This window comes from Mycetomoellerius zeteki, unplaced genomic scaffold (assembly GCF_001594055.1).
Source record: "Mycetomoellerius zeteki isolate Tzet28-1 unplaced genomic scaffold, Tzet1.0 scaffold232, whole genome shotgun sequence".
NCBI lineage: Eukaryota > Metazoa > Arthropoda > Insecta > Hymenoptera > Formicidae > Mycetomoellerius > Mycetomoellerius zeteki.
In genome coordinates, this window is record NW_017257208.1 from 1,615,347 (window position 1) to 1,640,955 (window position 25,609).

Sequence of the window (25,609 nt, forward strand, 5' to 3'; positions counted from 1 at the left end):
GATACGTACAGTAATCTCGTCCACTCTCTCATGCACAAATAACGTTCGACACTATAATTCGTTCGATTGTGTTAGTTTCTACACGCCCGGCGTCGATGGCGTCGCTTTAATTTTAATCAATTTATTTCGCGGCATTACGCACGCACACACCGACGATCGGCGAGATGATATCTCGCGCCGGCGAGCTTACCAGATTAGCGGGATATTTCAACTATTGATCGCGAGAGGGACCGATAAGTGCGACGCGACTGTACAAATTCGCGGTAATGCGACATACATGCGACTACGATATCACTAAACACATACATATTACATTACGCTACATAGCAGGCAAAATTTTCTACACGAATATATTCATGCTCGCAGCGGTGGTGTCGGACAATTGCAGCCGGGTATACTAATTTCAGGATTGGGAAAGTTACTTTACAAGTTACTTATAAGTTACTTTTTATTATAGAAAATGAGTACAATAAGTTTGGATATTTCAGTTTTTATACTATATTCGATCAATTGCTCCAATTTTGTATTACTTTCTGTACTCAATTTCTATAACAAACACATAAGATAACCTAAAATGTAACTTATAAGTAACTTATAAAGTAACTTATAATTTTCCCAACCTTAATTAATTTTTATAGCACTTGCAAACACATAAAGAAAATTATTCTTAAATTGATAATAATGTTTTTATACATAAGCAAAAATATATCTTGCTTCGAAGATTTTAGTCTTAATTTGATTGAATTTGTATTGATGCAAAATTTTTAGTCTTCAATTAAATACAAAGTATTAAAATACTTGTATCAGTACAAATTCAATCAAATCAAGACTAAAATCTTTGATGCAAAATTATAATATTTTATTTCATATGAGCACATTATTGTCAATTTAAAAATATAATTTTTTTCTGTGTACACAAGATCGCGTAAATCACAACGGGAGGGATCCGTAGAGCGCGATCGCGCATTTTATGGCGAGCCGAAGCCGCGATTGCGCGATCTAATTGCATCGATGATACATCGCAGTTTTATGCGGCAGTCATACATGCTGGTTCAACTACACGCGACGTGCGTTTTTTTATCCCTCCGATTAAATCCGCCACCACCGCGTGCAATAGCGAACAACGCATGCAAGGCACCAGAGGTTAGAGGAGACAGAGACATGATTTTTCAATTTTCCGCCCCCGATAGAAGTGGGAAAGTGCACTACTCCGCATTGTTTCGTGATGGACGAGCTGGCCGTTCGCGGACAAGCCGCGCGCGAGTAATTCGAGATACTCAAACTAGACATCGATGTACTAAAAGAAACGAGGATACTCAAAGCAGACATCGAAAGTCAATCTCAAAGAACGAAAAGGGTATTCATTCTTGCATTTCGAACAAAGCATTGCATCGTTTGATCATTCCTGAGATCACAGGAAGGTAACAATCGACATCATTCCGCGATTTAAGGATGTATCAGATGTATATTCTCTGCGTAAAAAGTTATTGGAATTGGAAATTTATATTTTCCGTATGAAAATATGTTATATACTTATATTCATACACTGAGGAAAAAAATACTTAAAAATTTATTTTTAAGATATATCTATTTGTTTTACTAAAATAAATTCTTATTTAAATATACGGCGAAATGAAATTTTATTTCTAATAAATAAACTATCTATTTTATTTTATTACAATATCAATGAGATATGTATATTTCACAGAAATATTTTATCATCATAGTCAATTTTTTTATGACCGATAAATATCGAAAAAACGTCCTATGCACAATATTTGCTTGCGAATATTTCGATTTGTTTTTTTCAGTATATAAAACAGTAATAAGGTCAATATTTTTTTATATTTAATATAACTTTATAGTTTAAATGAAAATTTTTTCATTTCATCTTAATTATTTTTTAAAAACATATCTATTGAAATAATTTTTAATTTAGATTTTAAATCATCAAACTTTTTATGTTACTTTCAAATACAATAAAGAAAAATCTATATTTTTTTCATAATTTTATTCATTTTGTTAAAAAATATATGTAATACACAACACACATCCTTAAAGATAAAAAGTGTTTTCTATGTCTATGCTTTGCTTTCACTCCGTCGCGGGATATAAAATTCCTTGAATGAACTTTAATATACATATATTATACGAAACATAAAAATTTATGAAATATAAGAAACACACGCACGCGCACAATCGAAAACACATAAAATTCCGGAGTTTAGAGAGGTTGAAAGACGCTCCCTTGCTTTTCTTGCTTTTTTATATCGCGAAGATTTGTGAAACGGCGAGCTCGTCATTTGAAAGAGCTGCAACGAATCGTAAACGCGTATAATGTTGGACACTTCTGGATCTAATCGAGAAGAAAATCGAGACAATAACGTCTCGCGATTTTACGAGCGTGGATTCGACGTGTTTCCCCACAGATACACCAAATTGCACACCGTTTAAAATATACGCGTTACGATCGGGCAGTCCTTTCGCTCTCTTTCTCTCTTACTCGAAATGGTGCAACGAAATCTCCATAAAAGTCTAGCACGAGAATATTATTGGGCGCGCGCGAGTACTCGCAAAAAATCGCGATACGTCACCACTAATTTGCGCGCAAAAAAAAAGCTTACGGTTCGACGGTGTGTAAAACTCCGTTTCACATTTTACACGTGACTGTATTATGAATGAAAATCCTGGCGAATACTCGAAGGAGATTGATCGATCGATAGATGATGATACCAATGGAGAGCCGGATATCGTTGAAGCGAATATATATACCATAATGATCCTTAATTTTTCATTTCGCGAAAGCGATTCACGATAACAAGTTTCCGATGCACCGCCAGGAACTAGAATTGACATTTTACAACGGACCGCTTTCGCTATTTTTCAAGCGGTTTTCGATTCGTTTGGTAATTACATCTGTACGTATACGTATCAGCGTATCGCTCATTTTCGTTGCACCCGCATCGCCAACCCATGTACATATGTATATCGCGATGATATGTGGTCATCACATGAGATGAATGAGAAAAGATTGTTCGCATTTTATGATCTGGAATTCATGTAGTTAGTACTGATTGAATGATCGGATGACGTCGTTAATTGATGTATGTAATGTGCTCTGCCCTCTCCAGTCCGGACGAGATACAACGTGTGATACAAAGTACGTTACTTTTACTCTACTCGAGCGAGTAATTTGCGGCGGTGCTCGCTCGCTCGCTCGCACGAACGAGAGGCGCGTCCCGTTCGCCGTTATCGATTCCACCAATCAAAATCAAACAAGATATACAAAACGACAAACGGAAGAACGTAAGCGCGTAAGCCAACAAATCGTAAATATACGGCCAATTTAAAGTTCTTTCAGTAACAATAACGTTGCAGTAACATTTCAAAAACGTGTGCCCTCCGCTGCGCTCTGCCTCATTGGTACAAGCTCACTAGTATATATAACCATATGTAATCAATAATGATATGTAAATTCATTCATGTTCATGATGTGAAATCATTGTGCATATTGTGGATATTTAAAAAAAAAATTACTGACGACGTTCCGGCACCATCGACACTACCCGTTCAAAGTCAAGAACAATTACTAGATATGTCGTAGATATTTAATCAGTATGTAAATATTTCTTTAGTTTTATATCGATATTATAAAGAATCCAAAGTATAATGAGACAGTAATTATACAATTTTATTAAAAATTGATGGTTCCACAAGCAATTTTTTTTTAATTTAATTGAAATCGATGATTTGAATAAAAATATCTATATCGATAAATTTCTTGAGGCTCTAGAAACCTTTTTGAGATGTATCATTAAATCTCGAATTTTTTGGAAGAATTAGAATTTCAAACTCTGACTGAGATAATATTTTTCGCAATAAGTTATTTATACAGATTTTTGAGATCTTATTATCTTCTATTCAAATTAGAGATTGTCCACTATTAAAGTGGACAATCTAATTTGAGATATTAATTTTAGCTTCAATTTACGTTTCAAGTTCGACAAACTTTATCAACGCGTAATTTATAAATAAAATTAAGATAATATTTATAAAAATTTGCATTTGATATTATTAAGCACTAAGATCCGCTTCGATCGGAAATAAGATTATGTTAATTGTGTGTGTGAATTAGAATTTATTTATAATTATATAAAAACTCTAGAAATGGGACATTAACTTTATAGTGGTCGGAAAGAGCTGAATCACAGAATTCATAGAAATAACTGTTTATTCGGACTCGACAGGCCGGAGCGCGTCTGCTTGTTCCCTCCCATATTGCCTTTTCACGCTCCAATTCGTGATTATGCAACGTTTAATCGGGGAATTAAAAAAGAAGTCTCGGAAGTACAAATTTCTTTCCGCGGGAGTGAGCGCGCATCGAGCGAACTGCGACAATTCCAGTGGATTTCCACCCGAAGAAATTTACGATATCTCATGGTGCTTCTCAGATTAAGCGACGATCGAAAAACGTCAATCTTTCCATTACTCCGTATCGTTATTATCATCATTATATTGTATCTCATATATCAACAGTAATTAAGCAAAATTGCAACTCGCAGTGACTCTTAATAAAAGAAAAAAAGGGATGTTAAGCGTCGCGAGGGTGTTAATGTCGTCGGAAGGCGCGCTTACGATTTTGTACGCGTCGATTGCTCGAGGAAGCGAAGCGAAAAGAGACTTTTCACTCGATATGACGTCGAATGATTCTCTCCGAACGTCGTTTAAAATGTCGCGATGGTACACTTGGCAGCTTGCTGATACCAGAGGCGCGGCGCTCTCGAGGAGTGCCCCCGTTTTTTTAACTCACGGATATAGAGAGCAGAGGCGATATCGTCCGATATCGTACCGTGTCGCCTACCTTCTTCTCCCATTGGAGAACGTAGGGCACTGGGTGCTCACCGGGGAACTCTACGTGACAGTTGAAGACAACGCTCTCCCCGAGAATAGCCGTGATGTGCACTGCGTCCTGTTGACAGAGTCCTGAAACAAAAACAGTTATGGTCATTAGTGATAAATAAATAATAAAAAATCTGTAAGTGAATATATTAAGGGGATGTTATAATGACAGCCAATCTTCAACGAATTACTGTTTTATCGATTAAACGCAACTTATACACATACGATTTACAAAACATCGACATATCACTACACACTGAGAGAAAGGATTTTGTTAATTTAACAAGCCACCAGTATCTTTAACAAGTGATCGGTAAATATGTGACAACAAAATTGATTTGTTGTGATTGCTACTAGTCTGCTATACCAACAAATTATTAGTAATAGAAGCAAATTATATAGCACCTAACCTGTCTTTTGGATAGACTTTAGAATCGTTTATCATAGTAATCATAGATGATCGTGGGGTCTTAAGTTGTAGGAAACTAACCAATCACAGTCAAATATAGGGAGAATATTTGACTAGAATTGGTCAATTTCGTACGATTTGAGATACCCTACAACCATCTACGATTTCTATGTGTGTATATATATATATATATAAAAGCTTTTTATTTGTTAGCGATACTATTGATTATTTGTTACATTGACGAATGAGAAATAATTAATTTGCAATAGTAACTAATCGATTGTTTTCTTAACCAATATCACATTTGTTTTCCCTTGATTTGTTCCTATAACAAAATCATTTCTCTCAGTGCATATACTACTATACGTCTATATAGATGTAAATTGCAGTGCAGGGAAAATCTGTTTTTCTAGATTTTCAATCTAGTTCGATAAATTCAGTACTGTTCGTTCATATAATCCGAAGTGCGAGGCGATTCACTTTGTCCATAGAACTTTTATATTAAGAAAACGTTTACGTCAGATGAGAACTCTACGAGCTGAAAAAATTTAACCTTTTAATTTTTTTGTTTTTAATACAACCGACCATCTTGCATCTTTATTTTGTGTCTATTCAATTCTATATAAAAGAATTTCACAATTCAATTTGGAGAAAATTCCTAACCGGTGATTCTCGTCTCTTCAGCATCTCTTAAACAATTAAATAAGAGGGATAAATTATTATGGATATCTTTTAATTATGATACTCTCGTATTGCAGGTTATATCAATGCGATTAACTTGATTTTTAATCGAGGGAATAATGATTTCTACACTGAGAGAAAAATGAACAAAATTTTAATAAATATAATATTTATTTACGGAAAATATTTGCTAAATAAAAATAATAAAAGTTAAATCAAATTAATGATTCTTATACCAAATGAATATTTATATTTACATTTACTAAATATTTAACTGGCACTAGTCAAACAAATATTTATTAAAATTTGATACATTTTTTCTCAGTACATACGCGGTAAGTAATATTGCAGCATTACTCCAAATCGCTATAGAATTGACAATAAAAAAAATGAATCGAAATACTCATGGAAAAATTGACTGAAATTTCTCGCACTTCTATTTCGCGCTCGCGAAAGACGTCCGAGTACCGGAAGCTCATAATTCTTGTCGCAAGGGAGTCTCGCTGTGGGAAAGAAAACTGCAAGAGGCGGGTTGTCCCCGGCGGGAAGGCATTAAAAACCATTAAAGGTAAATCAGGGGCAACGGTTGTCACTCTTTTCTGCGAGCAACGTCGGGAAACCCGGTACCGCACGCGGTGGAGGCGTCATGCGAGATTAACTTCGCATTAACCTCCAATGCTATGTTGAATAGGATCGAATATACGACCCAGTTTCGTGTGCTCAAGATATTGCCAACCAAGTAAAAATCCCTTCGGTCCCGTGCGGTGATAACGATGATATTTCGTTCGTCGCCCCTTTCCCGCCTGCGATGTCAGATAGTTAACATACTTCGATACATTCGTGTTCTTGCTCGTCTTATACCCTGTTTACGATTGGCGTGACTTGTGGGAGAGATATCGCTATAAATTATATCGAGGAACGTCGTCCCAAGGTGGAAAAAGTAGCCGGCACATCATGACGCGGTGAAACGATGATGGTAAACACGTCGGCGAGGATAATACGGGCGAGCCTGAGGAAGAAACTCCGTTGGGATAATTAATGTTCTTAGCGCAAATACGACAGATTAAAGCGAGCTGCTATTGAATAAATTGATATCTGAAATTCAGAATGCTTTCAATTTTCGGAATGGAAAGTTTCTATATCCTGGCTACTGCAGAATATTACTTTCGTTGTTAGTTCACCGCACACCGTTTATCAAGTCAAACCAAACAACTTCGCTCAAAATGTTTATATACGAAAAATATCGAAGCGTTAATATGATGTTTATTATGACTTTTTAGTTTATTTTAAGAATGCTTGCATTATTCAAATAGTCGCAAGAAAGGAACACCGCAGAATGAGAAATATGAGATATAGAGCTTGTCAGATGGCCGAGACAAACAAAAGGAAAGTCAGTTGTGTGGCGAGGAACTAGAAGGAACCGAACTACAAATACTCTTAAACTGATTCGCAGAAATATATGTCAGCGCAGTCTGCTATCCGCGCAAAGTAATCGCGAAGTTCGTGTCGCAAGAAGCTCTATCGGTCGAGGGAACACAAATCGGGAATGACAGCCGATCTACTTTGCGTCCTGAGAAAAGTTCGCCACTAGGAAATATCGATCTGACTGCTGACAAGCAAACTTCGGACGAATCTGTCGCGGCCCTTCCATTTTCGTTTTATCTTCGCCTTTCGTTGCTGCGTCACGATCGTCGCGATTAACGTTTCACTGCGGTAAACAGCTGCCGCATTCGTGCACTTTTTACTACTTCACGAACTACTGTTCTCCACGAGTTCTTAATGCAGTAGTACCATTACGGTCTGATTTTTGTCACGAAACGACTGCTATGTTTGATTGATGTCGCACGACTATTCAAGACTTAAAAGTACAAGTTAGTAGTAGTTAATTACTACTGACTTTTCTTTAAAAGAAACTATAAAATGCATTTCGAGCGTTTTAAGATGTTGACAATAATTGCATTGTAATAGGTTATCACAATGTCCATCAGTCGACACGCGAGCTATGATATACTTTAGATAGATTTTTATGTCGAGTGACAACGTCGACACAACAACTGTTCATGCTCGTCCGAAAGTGCGACTTCCTATTATGCAGTTTCGGAACTGCGACTACGAGAACCGGAGTATTTCGCTCCCTTTTGCGTAGATTGTGCATCCGTACGTTGCTTAATGCCCAGCTAACTTTAGGAACAATGAAGCCCCGCGTTGCACACTCGCATTAAAGCACGCTACAACGTTGGACGCGTGACTTCCTCGGAAAAGCCGAAACTGTGCAGAAAATCGCTGACATCAAGGAGAGAGAACCGCGTCTCACATGTAAAAGCAGGGAGCAAAGCACTGGGCTCGATGATATCCATTTCGAATAATGGACACGAGACTTTGATGCCTATCCTCTTTGAACTCCTCCGCGTTGCAAATACGACACATTTTTGGCGTTTGTACGACAAAAGGGACCGTAATAAATCTCTTCCCGGTCGCAAACCTCTGAAACGCGTTTCGCAACAGCCATATGGACAGCCCACCGGATGAGTTTTAAATCGAAGGTGCTTTCATCGTCAAAAAAACGAGGGGATTTTAGCGAAACTCTGTGTTACGTTGAACGCGGTTGTAGATCTCCTTTACATCAATATTTACCTTTCGTTACTATTAAAACTGCAGTGGTATTTATAAAATATTTCTTGCGTTTCTTTACTTTTACATTTGTAGCAAATTGCAACAGAACAATGTTATTTAATAAACTTTGACGATATTCTTTTGGCAAAAATAATTTGATAAAATAATATCTACCGTTGTGTTTAGATAGTCTACATAGAGATGTAGAGTCGAGAATACCGTTAAATGATTATATTATTATATTCTTTATGTTACATTTGCAAATTCGTATTATTGTTATTAAATATTATTGTTATTAAGTATTAAAATAAATTTAGTTTTCATTTTTTATACGAATTATTTGATTGCTTGAAATTAATTAGTGCCTTTTAATTAACGTTAATTAAATTGGTCCCATTCAATTATATTCTTACGGAGTTGACGGTGGGTCGCTCATTCAATTATATTCTTTATGTTACATCTGCAAATTTGAATTATTATTATTAAAATAAACTTAGTATTCACTCTTTTTTATACGAATTATGTCATTTTGATTCCTTGAAATTAATTAGTGTCTTTTAGTCAACGTGAATTAAATAAATCCCACAGAACCAACGTCAGTAACTGTGTTACAGATTTTGATGTCAGCTTCGAAGAGTTAATACGCTCAGATGTATTCCCCCGTGAACGACGTCTCGTGATATGAGAGCTCTCGTGATGCAAATCCACCATGGACGAATGTGGACACGTCGCGAAGCCGCATCGAAGCCGGCGCATTACGTATGCATTGTGTAATATCATGGATCGCGGCTTCTCGACATCTGCTCTAGTGAACCATCGATAGTTCGACGTTTCGCCAAAGGCAGTTTTCGATAAGATGTGTATGTGTGTGTGTGTGTGTGTGTGTTGTGTAGCTTGATAACGTTCGACAGTGAAATCGTAGAGAAGAAAAGTCACGCTAACTCTTGTATCATATCTATGATATTCCCGATCGTCTAAACGTAACATAGACATCGTGAAATAGCAAAAACGATTCGGAATGCATTTGTGTCGATGATCTGTTGGCTAATCTTAGCGGCTTCTCTGTTTATCATCTAAAGTCTATTCTACATATCTAAATAAGCGTCATATCTAAATAAGCGTAGTTGTAAGAATTGAATATTCTCCTTATATTCAACTGCGATTGGTCGACTCTTATTTTTACAACTACAACCACCTACAACTACGTTTACGTAATTGTAGAATGGGCTTGAGGGCAAAAACACACGATAGACAATGTTGGGCGACTGTTGTGTCGTATGGAATATAAACCGCGCACATGCTTTCCGCTACACAATTTTCCGAGAGAGTAACCACTTAATGTAATGGTGACAGAGTCCTCGAAATCATTATAAAATACATATGAAATCTCTATGCATAATCTTATAATTACTATATGCAACCATGAGAAATCATTGTATAATATTAAATAAAATCGTATATTTTACCAAATTACTTCATATATAGTGAAAAAAATTATTTGTAATCAAATGAAATCATGAAATCATGTAATCTGTGGGACAATATTTCAGCTAGTGGTTACCCCCTCGCAATTTTCATTATTTTCATAAACGACACAACAGTCGGCCGACATTTTGTCTATCGTATGATCTAAGAGATAAAGGAAATAATTAAAAAGTTTTGCCTACATTCAACGTGAAACTAAACGTTTCCATGTTGTCGCAAGAATCAACGTGATCGACAATCGCGTTGCGCGACGAACAACGCGTTATTAACGTAACGGGGTCGGACGAAACCGTGACGATACTATTGATATTGCACGAGAAAATCGGTATAACACCCTCCGCGTTTCTGATCATGCAACAACCCGTTTTAATCCGTCCCCCTACGGTGTACGCGGTGCGAATAATAATCCGGACTCGGACGCGAGCAACCGACGCACATTTGTGCAGCTATTATCGCCATTGTCGTGGACCTCCTGGGATAACGCGGCGTCCAAATGACCGTTTTTATTGTTACTTGTTATTAAATTTTCAACAGTCTGTCTGCAACGTGCGGGCGCGTGTACGCGACGCGAACACCTCGTTATCTCCGGTAAGCGAAATAAAGCCTCTCTCCGCTTTGCATATGTGGTGCAGATAATAATTATAATTATCATAGTGCGCGATACGTGCATGACGTTCGTTAATTTGCCCGTTGAATGAACCGAGCACCTGGAAAAAGGATCTTGCACGCCGTGAAATTCAGCATTTATCTCTGTCTTCGTACGGGCATTATTAAAATACATTCAACGTTATGAATGTTAAAAATGTGATGTGCAGAAGCAGATTTTTTTCTTGGATTTATGCAACACGTTGCCGCGATATCAGCCAGACAATACACATTCCTCGATAATACAAAATTGCCTACCGGTCTAATTGTGATAATCGCGCGTTCCTACATTTCTCGCAGCGGTATCAGTACGGATCGTCCGGTCTATACAAGCCGATCATCCGGCGCACGTGCAGATAAATCTCGCGCGTTAATAATTTACGTGCACGCGAGGCAAACGCGCCAGGAATTATTTGCCTCTCGGCTCTGCGAGTGAGGGAAAACTCGGTCGAGTCGTATTATCCGATCATCGGAAGATCTGAAGGAGAAGCGGAGCAATCGGCGCGGAAACTCTCTTTATACGCGAAAAAGACTTTTCCGTTTCGCAGCCCGTTAACTCGGGGAGTGAGGAGGTTTAGACGGAATCACTTCCACGTCGTTTTGGCAACCCGCCTTTTATTTCGCGGTTGTTTTTCCCGACGAGATAAACAGATTGAGCAATTCATTTGAATATCCTGCGGGGAATATATGCAGCCGCTTGCGTGGGAACGCGAAACACGAAAAATTTCGTTTATCTCTACTCGGTACGAAAGCGAAATATTTTCTTTCGAAATAAAATATCTCGCTCTTGCGTTTTTACAAACTGAAACAAATATTAAAACCCGCACTCTTTTTCTCAATGGAGATATTAATAAATTTTACGTAAAAAATTTTAAATACTAAATTTTACACAACTTCTCAAATAAGTAGCATGCATAAATATGTTAATTTAATCTTATACATAAATCACTTACAACCATAATTTTTTTTTATTGAAAATCATATAAGAACTTAATGTATTTTGATATATTTTGGCTATTCGCGTTTCTCAACCGAGAATGTTAAAACAAGCCTACGAAGCAGCTCCTCATCTTCGTCAACGAATTTTCAGATAGCACCGAAGCGTGAAATTAGCGAGCCATTCCATCAGTTCGTATCTCGTGTAAGCTAAACAGCTAGGTGTATGTTGAGGCGGCTCCGTGCACGAGATATCCAATTGGATGAAGCGGAAGGTAGAACAATTAAACGAGGCTAACGAGTATATTATTACCTTAATGAGCTCAGAATTCAAAGATGGGTTTTAATTATTTTGTATAAACCGATGAATACAGGTCGGACTCGGTGATAAAATGCGAAAATTCTCTCTCGCGCAAATGGAAGTATCGCTTTGAGGGTCTAACTTCGTGGACACTCCACCAAGTATCGACTATGGCCGTTATTACGATTTCATCATACGCGCGAGAATCCCTTTTGGAAATAAATAGAATGCGATGAAGAAAATCCGCCCGTTAACGACTGCGCTGTAAACTGTAAACTTGCCGATTTAGGGATATTACATGCGAAAATAACACAGTAAAAACTTAATCGTGAGAGGAGAACGCAACCACGACGCAGACCTCCATGCATCGACACGTGCGTCATTCGCGTAAAAACACGGGTATCAGCGCGGAATCTCGGTGCTCCACATTGTCTGCTGACGACAACGTCACGAAATGTCGATCATGGCCGATCATACTGTCGTTGAGTGTCTTGAGGCCTGTCGATCGATCGGTTTGCGGTTTTCCTGCGCAACGGGCTTGTCAAAGGCAACATATCCTCCGGTCGACACGTCATTTGTAACAAGTTTCATAGTTCGCTATTCGCGACGCTTTGATCGTCGCTATGAGGAAGAAATCATAATCGCTCTTCCCCACAACGCATACACACACAGAGACGCAAAGTACGTGGAATTTGTAGAGTTATGCGTTCCACTCGGGACACGCTATTGTACGCTAAAGAGGAATTTATCGTAATCACGAAGCCCTTGAAAGGGAAAGCAGTTTGTTTCAAACTGGCGTTTTCCTATTTTGATGATCTCATGTAGTGAGATATATTATCACATTATTCTTAAATATAGCGTCGAAATACATTCAAATCAATTAAATATAGAAACGTTAACATGATAACATACAGGCGCGAAAATGGAACAAAATTTAATTAAGGGAATTCGTACAAAAATGCGTGTCCTGTTTCAATTATTTCATTTGAGATATTTTAAATGATTTACTTCGATATCGTATGCACGTCGCGAATTTTATTTTGCGTACATATGCATTAAAATATACATACCATAGCCGCGAAAATTAATGAAGCCTACCGCGGAATAACCGCAGGATTATTAATTGGAGCGTTTGATTTTGATTAAAAACGACACTTCATAAGCAACGCTGTTCCGATTTACTTTATTTATGATAAACGTTTCCAACCGTGTCCAGCATTTCAGCGCGTACTTACACACATTTAATATACTTTTTACCGTTTCCCACATGTAACATTTCATCTGAAACGAACCGTTGCGATGCTATTTGATAACACAAGTGCTCTATATGGTAAAAATAAAAAAGAAGTCATGTTTCTCGAATAAGCAATCATTGCAGCTGCAGTTGTAATTAATCACATACATATTTTGTAAATAAATGTATATGTGTGCGTATATATGTTTATACAGCGTGTTCTGGAAATCATGGTACAATCGTGAAAGAGGATTCTTAATGCAAAAATGAATGGAAAATATACAGAATAAAATTTTTTCGTATAAAAACTGTTTTTGAAAAAATTAAGTTCAAATATTCGTTAAGTACATTTAACTAATCACAAGCTTCTTGATTCATCCAATCTGACTATCGTCGATATTTCTATGTCAATCTGATTTTGTAATATTCATTGTATTAATTGAAAAATTGTTAAGAATGTGTTTATACGCGAAAAAATTTTATTCTATATTTTCGATTTACTTTTATATGAGGAATCATCTCTTTTCCGATTGTATCATGATTTCCAGAACACCCTCTATATTTAATATATTTGGAGTAGCGAATGTGTATTTAAATTGTAAAATAATACAAGTTTTTATATTACCGTCACATACGTGCCGTTAATGCAGTCAAGCATACATTTTGAATGAGGCTTCGTAAGAGAGGCTGGAGTTTTAATGAAATTGCTCACACTGATGAGAGTAACGAGCATCATAAGGGTTCTCTCTCTCATGTAATGTGCGTACATATAAAAAAAATTTGAAACGCGCAGACGTGTCGCGCGCATTTTTATTTTTTACTTTTCGTCAGTAATCTCATTGCGACAGCGTGATTAAGGTTCTCGTGGTTTAAAGTGTTACTTCAACCGTAATAATTGTAAAAACAGAACGCGATCCGTATAAAAGCACTCCTCTGTGGTTTCACGCTTTAAAATTGTACTCGTTTTATTTAAATTATAATTTTTGTGACGATTTCGCGATTCAATGTACAATATATACCAACTTTCTTTACAATCTGAATCTAATTAATGATTCGCAAGCATCACGTATTTCAAAATACTGTAAAATTTGCAAACATTGCGTATTTCAAAACACTGCGGCAGTCTCAGAAATATCATTATTATAAATCGATAACTGATATTGTATCTATTCGTCTCTCGCATGTTCCAGTTATATTTCGCATTTGACTGAGAATTATTTTCCATCGAACAGCCAAGTTGCCGCGTATCGAAATAAAAGCACTGATAAAAGACTCACAAAGTCTCTTTTTATGATGTATTCACACTGTTTCGATTTGCAACAGGAAATTCTTTCAAATTGAAACGCACCAATCGCGTACTGCGTGATATCAAAAGAGAATATTTGAGACTGTGAATGAGGTCCACTCTAGCCAGATGCGTTTATCGTCGACTGAAAATTGTGACGAATTCGACTTCGTGATTACGTTATCATTAAGTCATGATAAAAGAAATTGTTTATTAATCATCAACAAAAGCGTTGATTTGTTTATAGCTATTTTTACACTATTATAATTTGTGTAACCAAAAGCCCTTCTGAAAACGTAGTTGTGATTAAGATATACTACGAGCTTTTTTGTAACTTGATTCCTTAAGCTTGTTGTAGCGATATATTTAGTTATGTTCTCTTCGCAAAGTGATCTCTTAGAGCGTACAGTTACTTTCGAAAGACAGTCGTGAAAATTGAGCTTATCTCCCGCCACTCACTTCATGACTTAAGGAGATCGAGCACTTGGCATTATCGCCCGATACCTGTTATCTGATCGTGCGGCTAGCTTATTTCGCTTCATTTGTCGATCTCCGTCGATGTCCCATTACGAGCCGCAAGCTCTCCATCCTGATGTCCGCCTATGGTCCACCGGATTTGAGAATCAACGACCCGTTTCGTGAGATACGGTGCCACGGCATTAGCGACCATTCGGACGTCCCGCCAACTAGTGAACTCTAATTTGCGGTCCCCGCTAATTGAGGGACGAACGCGAGACTGACGTGATTGCACCGGCGGACAAATGAAGAGATTCTCGGATGCGACAGGTCCTCGCGTTATCATGGTTCCAAAGTTGTAACGCAATAACAGTAACAACTCATGGTATTAGTAACTAAGTTATCAAGAGGAAATACAATCTAATGTTTATTATACGTAGTTTTTAAAATATTTGAATAGAAATTTCCGAAAGGAGTTCTTGTTTCAAATTCGCCTCGAAAGGAATAAATTATAAATTCATATAAGATCGTCAGCAAAAACGCTTGGCCAACACTACGGCTGTCAACTGACGGCAAAGGTTCTGTCAACCAATACTGGGCCATCACTGGCAAATGACTGGCTGAAATGACTGGACCAGTAGTATCTGCCAGTACTGGACCCAAGTTATCATCCAGTACTTAGTCAGTACTGCGCACTGAGAGAAAGGATTTTATTAATTTAACAAGCCACCAGTACCTTTAATAAGTAATCGGTAAATATGTGACAACAAAATTGATTTGTTGTGATTGCTACTAGACTGTTGTACCAACCAATTATTAGTAATAGAAGCAATATATAACCTATATAAAGCTATATATAACCTAATCTATCTTTTGGATAGACTTTAGAATCGTTTATCATAGAAATCATACACTTAAAAAAGTATAAGATCTTGGAGTATAGCGAAAATTATCTAAGTACGAAAAATAACTAAAATAGATAAATTTCTAGCAAGTACTGCGATATTGGATATGTATTGCACCTAGTCATATAAATAACAGAGATAGAATTTAGATTTGTGCTAAATTCTATGCGTATGATACATAATTTTCTATCAGATACAAAAAGCTATAATTCTAGCTGGAGCAGCAAAATATTTTTTTGCGTGTAGATGATCGTGAAGTCTTAAGTCGTAAGAAACTGACCAATCACAGTCAAATATAGGGAAAATACTTGACTAGAATTAGTCAATTTCTTACAATTTGAGACCTTACCACCGTCTATGGCTTCTATATATGAGCCTTTTATTTGCTAGCGATACTATTAATTATTTGTTACATTGACGAATGAGAAATAATTAATTTGCAATAGTAACTAATCGATCGTTTTTTTAACAAATATCACATTAGTTTTCCCTTGATTTGTTCCTATAACAAAATCTTTTCTCTCAGTGCGCCAGTAGGTACTTGAACAGTGGCAACCAGTAATGGCCCAACACTGGACTGATTGTAAAATCCTGAAAATATATATTTCCCAGGGAATGTTATTTCATGCCTACATGATCTTTTATTTATGAAATAGAAACGTTATAAAGGTAGAATACTTACCTGGCGTGACAAGAAGCGCGATGCCAAGGAGCAGAACTCTTGTCGCCACTTCCACGATTCGTCGGAAGCCCCTACGACACCACCGTAACCGATGCCTCTTCTCTTCGTCGTCCTCTTCCGCTTCATCGTTTTTACTCGCGTGCTCGAAAAGGCCCAGACAAAGCCGCAGCTTCCGGTACACCGCACTGATCTCATCTGATTCTGGCATGCGTCGCTTCAGAATCTCCTTTTTCTCAACCGCTTCGCTCTCCTGGCGCCTATACGATCGCCGACAGCCTGTGCAGGTAGGCTGACCGGAAGCGAGGATCGCTTCGTGGTCAGTCCTCCTAAGTGAAAGTCGTTCTTTCACTATATGAGCGATTTGACCTCAACACTTATATCTTATTTTATTGACCACCAATTAAGATCTTTTTATATAAATCGTATTACATATAGAAACAAAGATTCCAAATAAAAGAAAGCATTACAATAAAAAAGCCCATGAAAGTCTGTGAAAGTTTTATTTTTCTTAACTCATGATTAAATATTCAGCCAAATAACTAAAGACGTACGTTGATAATTTTTATCTTTAGGCATTATATTCAGGAAGTTTCATGACATAACATCGCCTTCATAAATGCGTGATAATTAATACTAATTTGTTAATTTTAGACTGAAGGTGATCTTAATGAAAGATTGAAACATCTATATTTAATTTTAATTAATACATATTCTTTTACACAGTTTCGGTTGAATTTCTATTCAGTGTTTCATGAGCTTTTTATTGTAATGATTTATTTTATATAGATTTTCTAGCACAAGTTTTATAAATCCTTATCATCTTTTTTCATTTGTATGTAGAATGCCATTGATATTATTAATAAAAAAATGAATTATAAGTTTAGTTTCTTTTTTCACTTTGCACACGTTGCTATACCTAAAATAACTAATAAGAGAAATGTGCAAAGCAGACTTGACCGCTGAATAAATAGACCGCGTTTCCTCACCGCGACATCCGCTATCAGTTACCTGTCCTCGTAGTCGTCACACGCGGCGTTCTCCTCGGTAGCATGGTAACTGTCGTGCCTTAGGGACCGCAGACCCTGCGAACAAGTTCCTCCGGTACACTGGAACTCGAGCCTTCGCCGGAGGTCCGTGGCTTGTAGCCCTCCTCCGCCCCCCATACCCCCGCTCCCATAGTACCTGCAGGTATAAGCGGTCGACGTCCGCGTTATAGCTATAGCACACGCGGCAGTAACAATCATCGGCCGGTCTCCCCACGGAAAGTGAGCTATTGCCGGTAAATAACGTGTCGCTCAATATGTCGCACAAGCTAGAAGTACCCGCGAATAAGGAGTCGTTTTATAATAAACTATAACGCGTCTCAAAAAAGAGCGAATATGTCATGAAATGACAGTAAATAACAGTAAATAACGATTGCGAATTTATGCAACGTTGTATTGGATGTCGCATTAAGCATCACTGTTGATGATAAAATTTTATCTCACAAAATTTTTGAATTCTTCGGTACGTAAAAGGGATTATCAAATAACTTTAATTTTACACACAGAAAAATATCGTTCTATTGCTAAGAAAAATGATTAATCAATTTACTGTTTTCTTTTAAGTAATAATTATCTTTAACAAAAATATTTTCTTGATAATAATTTTAAAATATTTCTATCACAAACTTTGGAAAACTCATGTATTCAAAACAAGAATTTATTTACTTTTGAAGAATATCGTAAAATTGATTGAAAAAGTAACTTTATGTAATAAGCAAATCATAATTATTTTAATAACTTTGAAGTATTAAATTTATTAGGATTCAGAATATATTTTTAATAAATTTATGATATGATGATCTTATGATCTTATGATGAATTTATGGATAAATGAACTTAATTCTAAAATACTTAAAACAAGTAATTATTATTTGCGTACAGTATGTATTTTTCTGTGTAATTCCTTTCAAAAATTTTCGAATTGGTTTTGTAGTGCCTTAATTTGCGTGATGCAATGATTTCTCAATGAAGTTCTCGATAATAAAAAAAAAACTCGCGTTAAGTGTAAATAAGCATTACGTTTGAGTTAATAGAGATAAGTTGTATGTAAAATTGAGAAGGTAAGACATTGGATTATTCGGACATCCATCTCTTTAGGAAAACGAGTCTGAATAGTCAATGCTTGGCGAGCGAGCTTTAGACAAGGTTTGATTCAGTTATCCGGTTTTATCCTACTTTGTTGTCGTATTGACGTAAATGATATCTGCTCACCCCTGCCGCTCCGCCACCACTACCGCTGCCTGGATCGCACGCCCCCGATGCCGATTTTTACGAACCTCGCCACTTCCTCGCCGTTCTCGACAGGCACTTTAACCCCCGCAATGTGTCGCTCTCATCACCTGCAATATAAAGAAATACATTCATATAAAAAGATATACAGACATATAAAGAAATATATTCATCAGTAACACATTAACTGAGAAATAAATTTTACTTGTTTTGTTCATTAAGAAAAATATTAAATATTATTATTAAAGATGTATTACACAAATATTCCTTATTAAAATGAAAAAATTATGAAAAAATTATAAATTGTTCTATATTGTATTTGTGTGTGAAAGTAATACAAAAAATTTGGTAGCGATATAGAGTCTGGATTCTCTCCAAAATTATTTCAATAAAAAATATTTTTAAAAATAATTAAGATAAAAAATGAAAAAATTTTCACTATAAAATTATATTGTTAAATATATTATATAAGTATATTGACCTTATTAAATTGCTTCACATGTATACAGCATTTTTATTTATATGGAAAGTATAAATTTCCAATTCCAGTGACTTTTTGTAAAGATTACATACATTCTTAAATATTTTATCGTAGTTTTATATTATACATTAATTATATTATTAATGATACATATATATGTATAATTATATGTATCATTAATAATAGAATATAATTATACGTATAATAGAATCTATAATTATGCGCATAATAAACATATAATTCTTAAGGATAGCGCATTATTAATTGTCGCATAGGGATGAATCATTATTCCATACATTTGCGTGGTCGCCTATTATTCTGTGGTTATGGTTATATCTTTGTACAATAACCATTAGCACACGTGTGGCCGCGCATCCATACATGTGTACGTACAGACGAATGAATCCTTTGGTAGATAGTTGAAATTCCGTATAGGCGAAACATGAATCGATTCGATTAGCAACATACGTGCTCAGATACAAGCCTGATTGATTCAATTTGGGTTCCGGCCTCAGCAGTGCTTAGACAGAGGTAAATGCTCCGAAGATAAACTGATAATTATATCACGTTTGGAGGCTGCCACGTGACCTGGCAGAGGCAAGGATAGAGCAACATTAAATAATTCGAGATATGAGAAATTAAATATTTCTAACTTGAAGCATGTAACGTGAGTTCCATAATTTAATCAACTGCTTCCAATTTAATGTCTTTAATGTCTTTTTCAATTTAATGTCTTTACAGTGCTATCACGGATGATTATAAATGCTGCGCCATCCGAACGCGCCATGTATTTTTACGCTATATATCAAATTTATATTCTAGTCCAATTTTGGATCCTATCTTGGATAAAATTGATTGCTGAAACATCGAAATTTCGATGCTGTTTTGATAACTGAAAATATTTTGATAATTCGATGTAATTATATGTTCGACAATGCTGATTGTAAAGGGAAATTCAATGAAATTGTAAATTAGCAGGGATTGCATTTGATGCTGCAGTGCTTAACTTCAATGCAGAAAGTAGTCGCGATTTAATGCAAATTATATTACGATATATACATACGATGTATTACGGTCACGGAATAATGGTGCACACCGGCACCCCCCACGGATTATTTATCGTGCGTCAATACGCGAAGATTTTACTTCATTCGGAGCACGTTCATGTAATACTAACTCCGACGGGAATTACGGCCATTCTGCTAATAAAACGACCGTACTGCCGATATAGGGAACAGGTGCGTTCGACACTCCCATTCGATGATTCCGTCGAGTCCGTATTGAACGAATGATGAAACGAATTTCTTTTTATCCGAAGTTATTAATGGAACAATCCTCAAAATGTTGGACTTAAAATGTTACAGAGATTGAATTATTTAGATATATAATAATACTATAATATTTTAATAAAAAACTTACTTAGATTATAGATAAAATGAAGAGCATTAATTTAATGCATTTCTTTAATAAATAACGGAATCCTCGCTGAAGAAGAAACTGGAAAATTAATTTTTGCATTAAATGGATAAGTAATATAGTAGTGCTGCACAGTAATCTGCGGGCGAATGCCTCGGTAAAGTTACATCGTAAGCTTACAGCGCTCTTATTTATGATCACCGTCGGCTACTAATGCTGCAACATCAATCAGATGTTGTTATTCATTCAGTGCTGAGCCAGATGGAAGATTAGACGCTTACACTTCCTTTAAGGATTCATACAATAGCAAGTGGAAGTTAAATTCCTCAACGCGTGTCATCGCAACTATCGACTAATGATGTTCTCGCCAAACATTGTTATTCACGCATTATAATTTATGCATAATATACATGTATATATTGCCATTTACAAAACTTGTTCCATATAACATGGTTTTAATATCACTTCATAAATAGCTAATTGTATCTCATGCAAGCGTTATAATTTTGCATATTGCAAAGCGTTACTTATATTGTTGGAATCGTATATTTTTGTATTACAAAAACAACGTAACGATTCGCGAGATATTGCATGAGATAAACGCCGCAAGTATTTTCTGTCAGGTTAAAGCGCATCCAGAATTGACTTTTCGAACAGACATTGGTTATCTTACTATCTCTGACTTTATAGCCGATATTATTTCCAGAGTAAAGTCACGTTTTACTACCTCGCGTCAAACTATCCTAACTCAGATGGCGGTGGGTTAGAGATTTCTACTTCATGACCGAGATTGGAGCAATGAAGACCGCGATTCCGAGTCAGTTTGTAGATTTAATCGTCGGCAGCTTGATCAGAGATACGAGGAATTGTTTTTTCTGCAGATTTATCCTTAATTTTTAATTGTCCTATTTCAACTTTTTTTTATAGATGTGACGTGCTTCACGTCAACGTCACGTGGTTATTAATCCTAGAATTCTATTGCTATTGAATACGCAATATTCCAATCGATACGTAAATTTTACGAATAAGGAAATAGGCCACTTTTAATTAATGTAACACAAGTTTTTAATATATTTCATACTTTTAATGACAAAATATTTATAATCTAGATTTTTATAAATACAAATAATTATTAATTATTAAAAGGAAAAAATAAGCATGAATTCAATCTTGAAATGATATAGAGTATGTAGTTCAGTTGTGTGTGTGTGTGCGTGCGTGCGTGCGTGTGTGTATGTTTGTATCTTCTCATACACGCAAGCGAAATATATAATTTTGTGTATTAAAACAAAACTGCTTAAAAATTAAAATCACTTATCATGCTCTCCGTTATAATATTGATCACCAGAAGGTCCAAACTGATATATAATGAACAGAATATTTAAAAACTTATCCTAGCTTTTAGTATGGCAGATTGAATCTTCACTGAAAACACAGCTTAACGAGTTCAATGACCTCGCTCACTAGTATGTAAAATTTATGTATCAAGCATTCTAGGATTAACAACTAGGATCATATATTTTATTGATCAGACAATAAGTCGAATAGAACAACTTGCTACGTGCGAGGGAATATTTATTGTCTTTCTCATAAATATGGATTTAAGCAGCTCGGAACAACTGCGATCGATTTAATAGCGCGGAATGACAAGTGACCTTTAAGACTAGATTCCACGATTGTACTGGCTTGCAAGATGAAGTCATTTCACAGTCGGAACTATATTTCCAAGACGAATATTCGAGCCAGCATGTAGATGACGAGGGTACCTACATATATCTCGTGCGGTCGTCACCTTAAAGAGAGGAATGTCGGAGTGAATGGTACGACCAGTGCTGATAGAAGGTGTTGGATTGCACTATTTGAACAATGGCACATGTCGCCCACGCAATTGCGGCTCACTAAAGGGGCTGCGACACAGACTGTCATAACTCGTCTTCATGTTCCTGGATTATTAGGGCCGAGCCGGTGGGACTGACCAATTTCTCTCTCTCTCTCTCCCCCCCCCCCTCTCTCTTTCTCTCTGTCCCGCGTTATCCTTTTCCCGCACAGGAAGTAGTCTACTGTTCACGAAGCCCTCCATATAACACCTATATTTGCTGATGCTGTAAATCGAACCGACCGTGAGAGTTCATGCATCGGATGTGTCGACAGCTTAAATTTCAACGTAAAGTAAACATAAGAAAATGGCTTCACGACATCGCGTCCGCTTCGGAAAAATATTTTCACGACGTGAGTTTTTATACTTTTACAACACCGAGCTCATGATCTATATGCGCTGCCCCGAATATTCCCGGATCTTGGAAGTAATTCTGACTGCGCGAAATGATTCTGTTTTGTAAGCCACGCGCCGGTAGAGTCGCGGAATCTAATCGGAAAGATTACTTGTCATTCCGCACTATTAAATTTATTGTTCGTCTGAGTTTTTGACGAGTCATGAAATGCGATATTGACATCGGTCTTATTTACGGATCATAGATATCTCGTCACTTTCGAACGTCGTTTACGTTAAATAATACGTGAGATCGATATCGACAGGATCAATTTGCTCGACGAGCGAGTTTCTTCTTGCCCGTAACGCAATCTGCTTTTGTGCTTCAAGGCTGGAGCACAGACCTTTGCATAATGCATAAAGTATAAAAAAATTAACCAATCAAAGTCTTTTACTTCATGGAAAGGAAGGAAATGAAGGATTTTGAATGGTTCATTTTCTTATGCGTTATGCAAGACTCTGTGCTTCCGTCCTTAATGCAACTCGTTACACTACTTCATCCGAATGCGCTGTCATTTCCGAACAAAACGAAATAGTCGGCTAATTGGTTCGCGTCAGGGTTATATGTCCCATGTGATTTCATTCATTATCGATGTCTCGGTTGACGCAACCGGAAGCGAGGAAAGTATTAGTGAGCACTGGTGTGTATATATATATACGTGTATCGTGCGATTTTTCAGTCCCGTTTTGTATGTCCGTTGTCGACTACGTTTCAACGTCGACATTTCATTGCATTTCGCGATACTGCATACACGCTTTCCGAGATCAATACGCGGGACGAACGCGAGTGAATTACTCGTATGCGTAGGTATGCTAAATTGCCGAAAGTTGTCGGCCAATTTCACTGACGACGCGTACGAACTTCCATCTGTACAACCGGAACAACTATGCATGCACCCGGAAGTTCGACTGTAGATCTTTGTTGTTTGTTCCGTATGTACGTGATGCATATATGTCTGTAATACAATCATGGATATATGCAGATTCGCTTTACATTTAATTCATTCGATGCGAAATTGCGAGCAATTCGTGATTTAAAAGCGCATAACTCTCTTGAGATTATAAATATCACGTAGACCGACATGAAAAGGTAAAAAAACTTAATAAATTAATCGATATCACATATTCATTGATGTCACAAAGATAACGGTATAAAAACTCTTCTCTTTTTTCTCTCTTTCTCTTGCCATGCGTTTAAAATGATAAAAATAGTTTCAACCGTGTGAATCGCGTTTGAAAAATTGTTACGCCGGATGTTCACGGCCAATTTCGTTGTGTGGCCGTTGAGCTGAACAATTCAATTTTGACGACAGTCTAAACGGATCCGATCAATTGCGAAATTCCTATGCTAATGCTTTTATTTTCCTAAAGCACATTCGGAACGAACGTTTAAATTAAAGTGAAATAAAAACACGCCGACTTTATATCCCGCGGACACACCCCTGGCCCGTGTAACAATTAAATTGATTATCATCCGCGTTAACTTTCGAAGAGAGTTTGTCATATACTGTGACAAACGACCGTGCTCTTTAAAAAGTTCCTTTACACGGTTGTCCAACTTCTGCGGATTGTCGTCTTTTGACGGGAAACGTATAACTTTCTAAATTGGCTTGGGCCAACTTCGTCATTAACCATTTTTGCGACTTCTTGCCATCGGCTACTCTCGCATTGCGTTTCGAAATCGCGACTTTTCTTCTTTTTTTTGGTCTTATTAACTTGGGATAACTTTAATAGCAATCACGGAGACGTAATTTTCCCTAACGACCTATGTGATTGACGACAGATTGGTTCCGCTCAAAGGCACGATTTACTGAATGCATTGAGTATTTAATGAGCCGAAGGTACGCATTCTGACATGGATAATTTCGCAAATGCTTGATAAATCTATATGTCGCTGTAATCACACAGCAACGGTACATTCCACAAAGTTCTCCAAGATCTTCTTGGCTCCGGCATATATCCGCTGCAAGGCATTTAGGAATGATCTTGTGTACGCGTATGTATGTATATTTGGCACGGCCTGGAGGCTGTTCGGTTATACCACACCACGGTATGTCTATCCATCGCGGAATCTATTTGAACGTCCTCCTACACCGATGATGAGGATGTTAATTATTACTGCCAAGGATCGCCCAGAGCGAGAAGATCTTCGTCGATAGTAGAATCTTTGGATGAAAACGGGAAATTCGAGGTCACTCGGTGATATTAAAAAGTGTCTGCACTGTTATATATAATTAAATACAATTTGCCAACTGACAAGGTTAATTTTGGAAAAATTTATTTCGTGAAATTTGTTGAACTAACGCTGATGACAGCTTCATAAACGAATTTTACGATCCGCTAGCCAGAATAATATACACGCTGCAACATTCATAATTATAGCCACATGTGTTGAAAATTGTAATTTTTAGAGACAGCCATCAGGTCTTATTAATGAAAACGAATGTAATGCGATTTAATATATATTTTAATGTATATAGTACTAAATATGTATTAAATTTGACATATTTCACGTTTCAAAGGTTCCACTCAAGTTTTTGTGTTTATTTAACACAAGATAAATATATTAGAAAGTAACACAAATATTATATAAAAAAATATTAACACAAGAAACAATGATACACTTTGTAAGCAAATTG

General features: G+C 36.6%; 1 protein-coding gene across 9 annotated transcripts in view; it reads right to left on the reverse strand.

Moving 5' to 3' along the window:
* Window positions 1-25,609, reverse strand: part of LOC108723388 (protein turtle) — a 101,991-nt gene that overhangs the window by 49,161 nt on the left and 27,221 nt on the right. For 6 of the 9 annotated variants that reach the window (XM_018449120.1, XM_018449118.1, XM_018449111.1 and 3 more), the window contains exons 2-5: window positions 18,787-18,914; window positions 17,540-17,713; window positions 16,532-16,857; window positions 4,850-4,983 (exon numbers count right to left, since the gene is read on the reverse strand). In XM_018449120.1, coding sequence (XP_018304622.1) covers window positions 4,850-4,983; window positions 16,532-16,857; window positions 17,540-17,694 — 615 coding nt within the window. In that variant the 5' untranslated portion in view covers window positions 17,695-17,713; window positions 18,787-18,914. The remainder of the gene's footprint in view (window positions 1-4,849; window positions 4,984-16,531; window positions 16,858-17,539; window positions 17,714-18,786; window positions 18,915-25,609) is intronic. The other 3 variants (XM_018449116.1, XM_018449115.1, XM_018449114.1) reach the window with 2 other exon arrangements.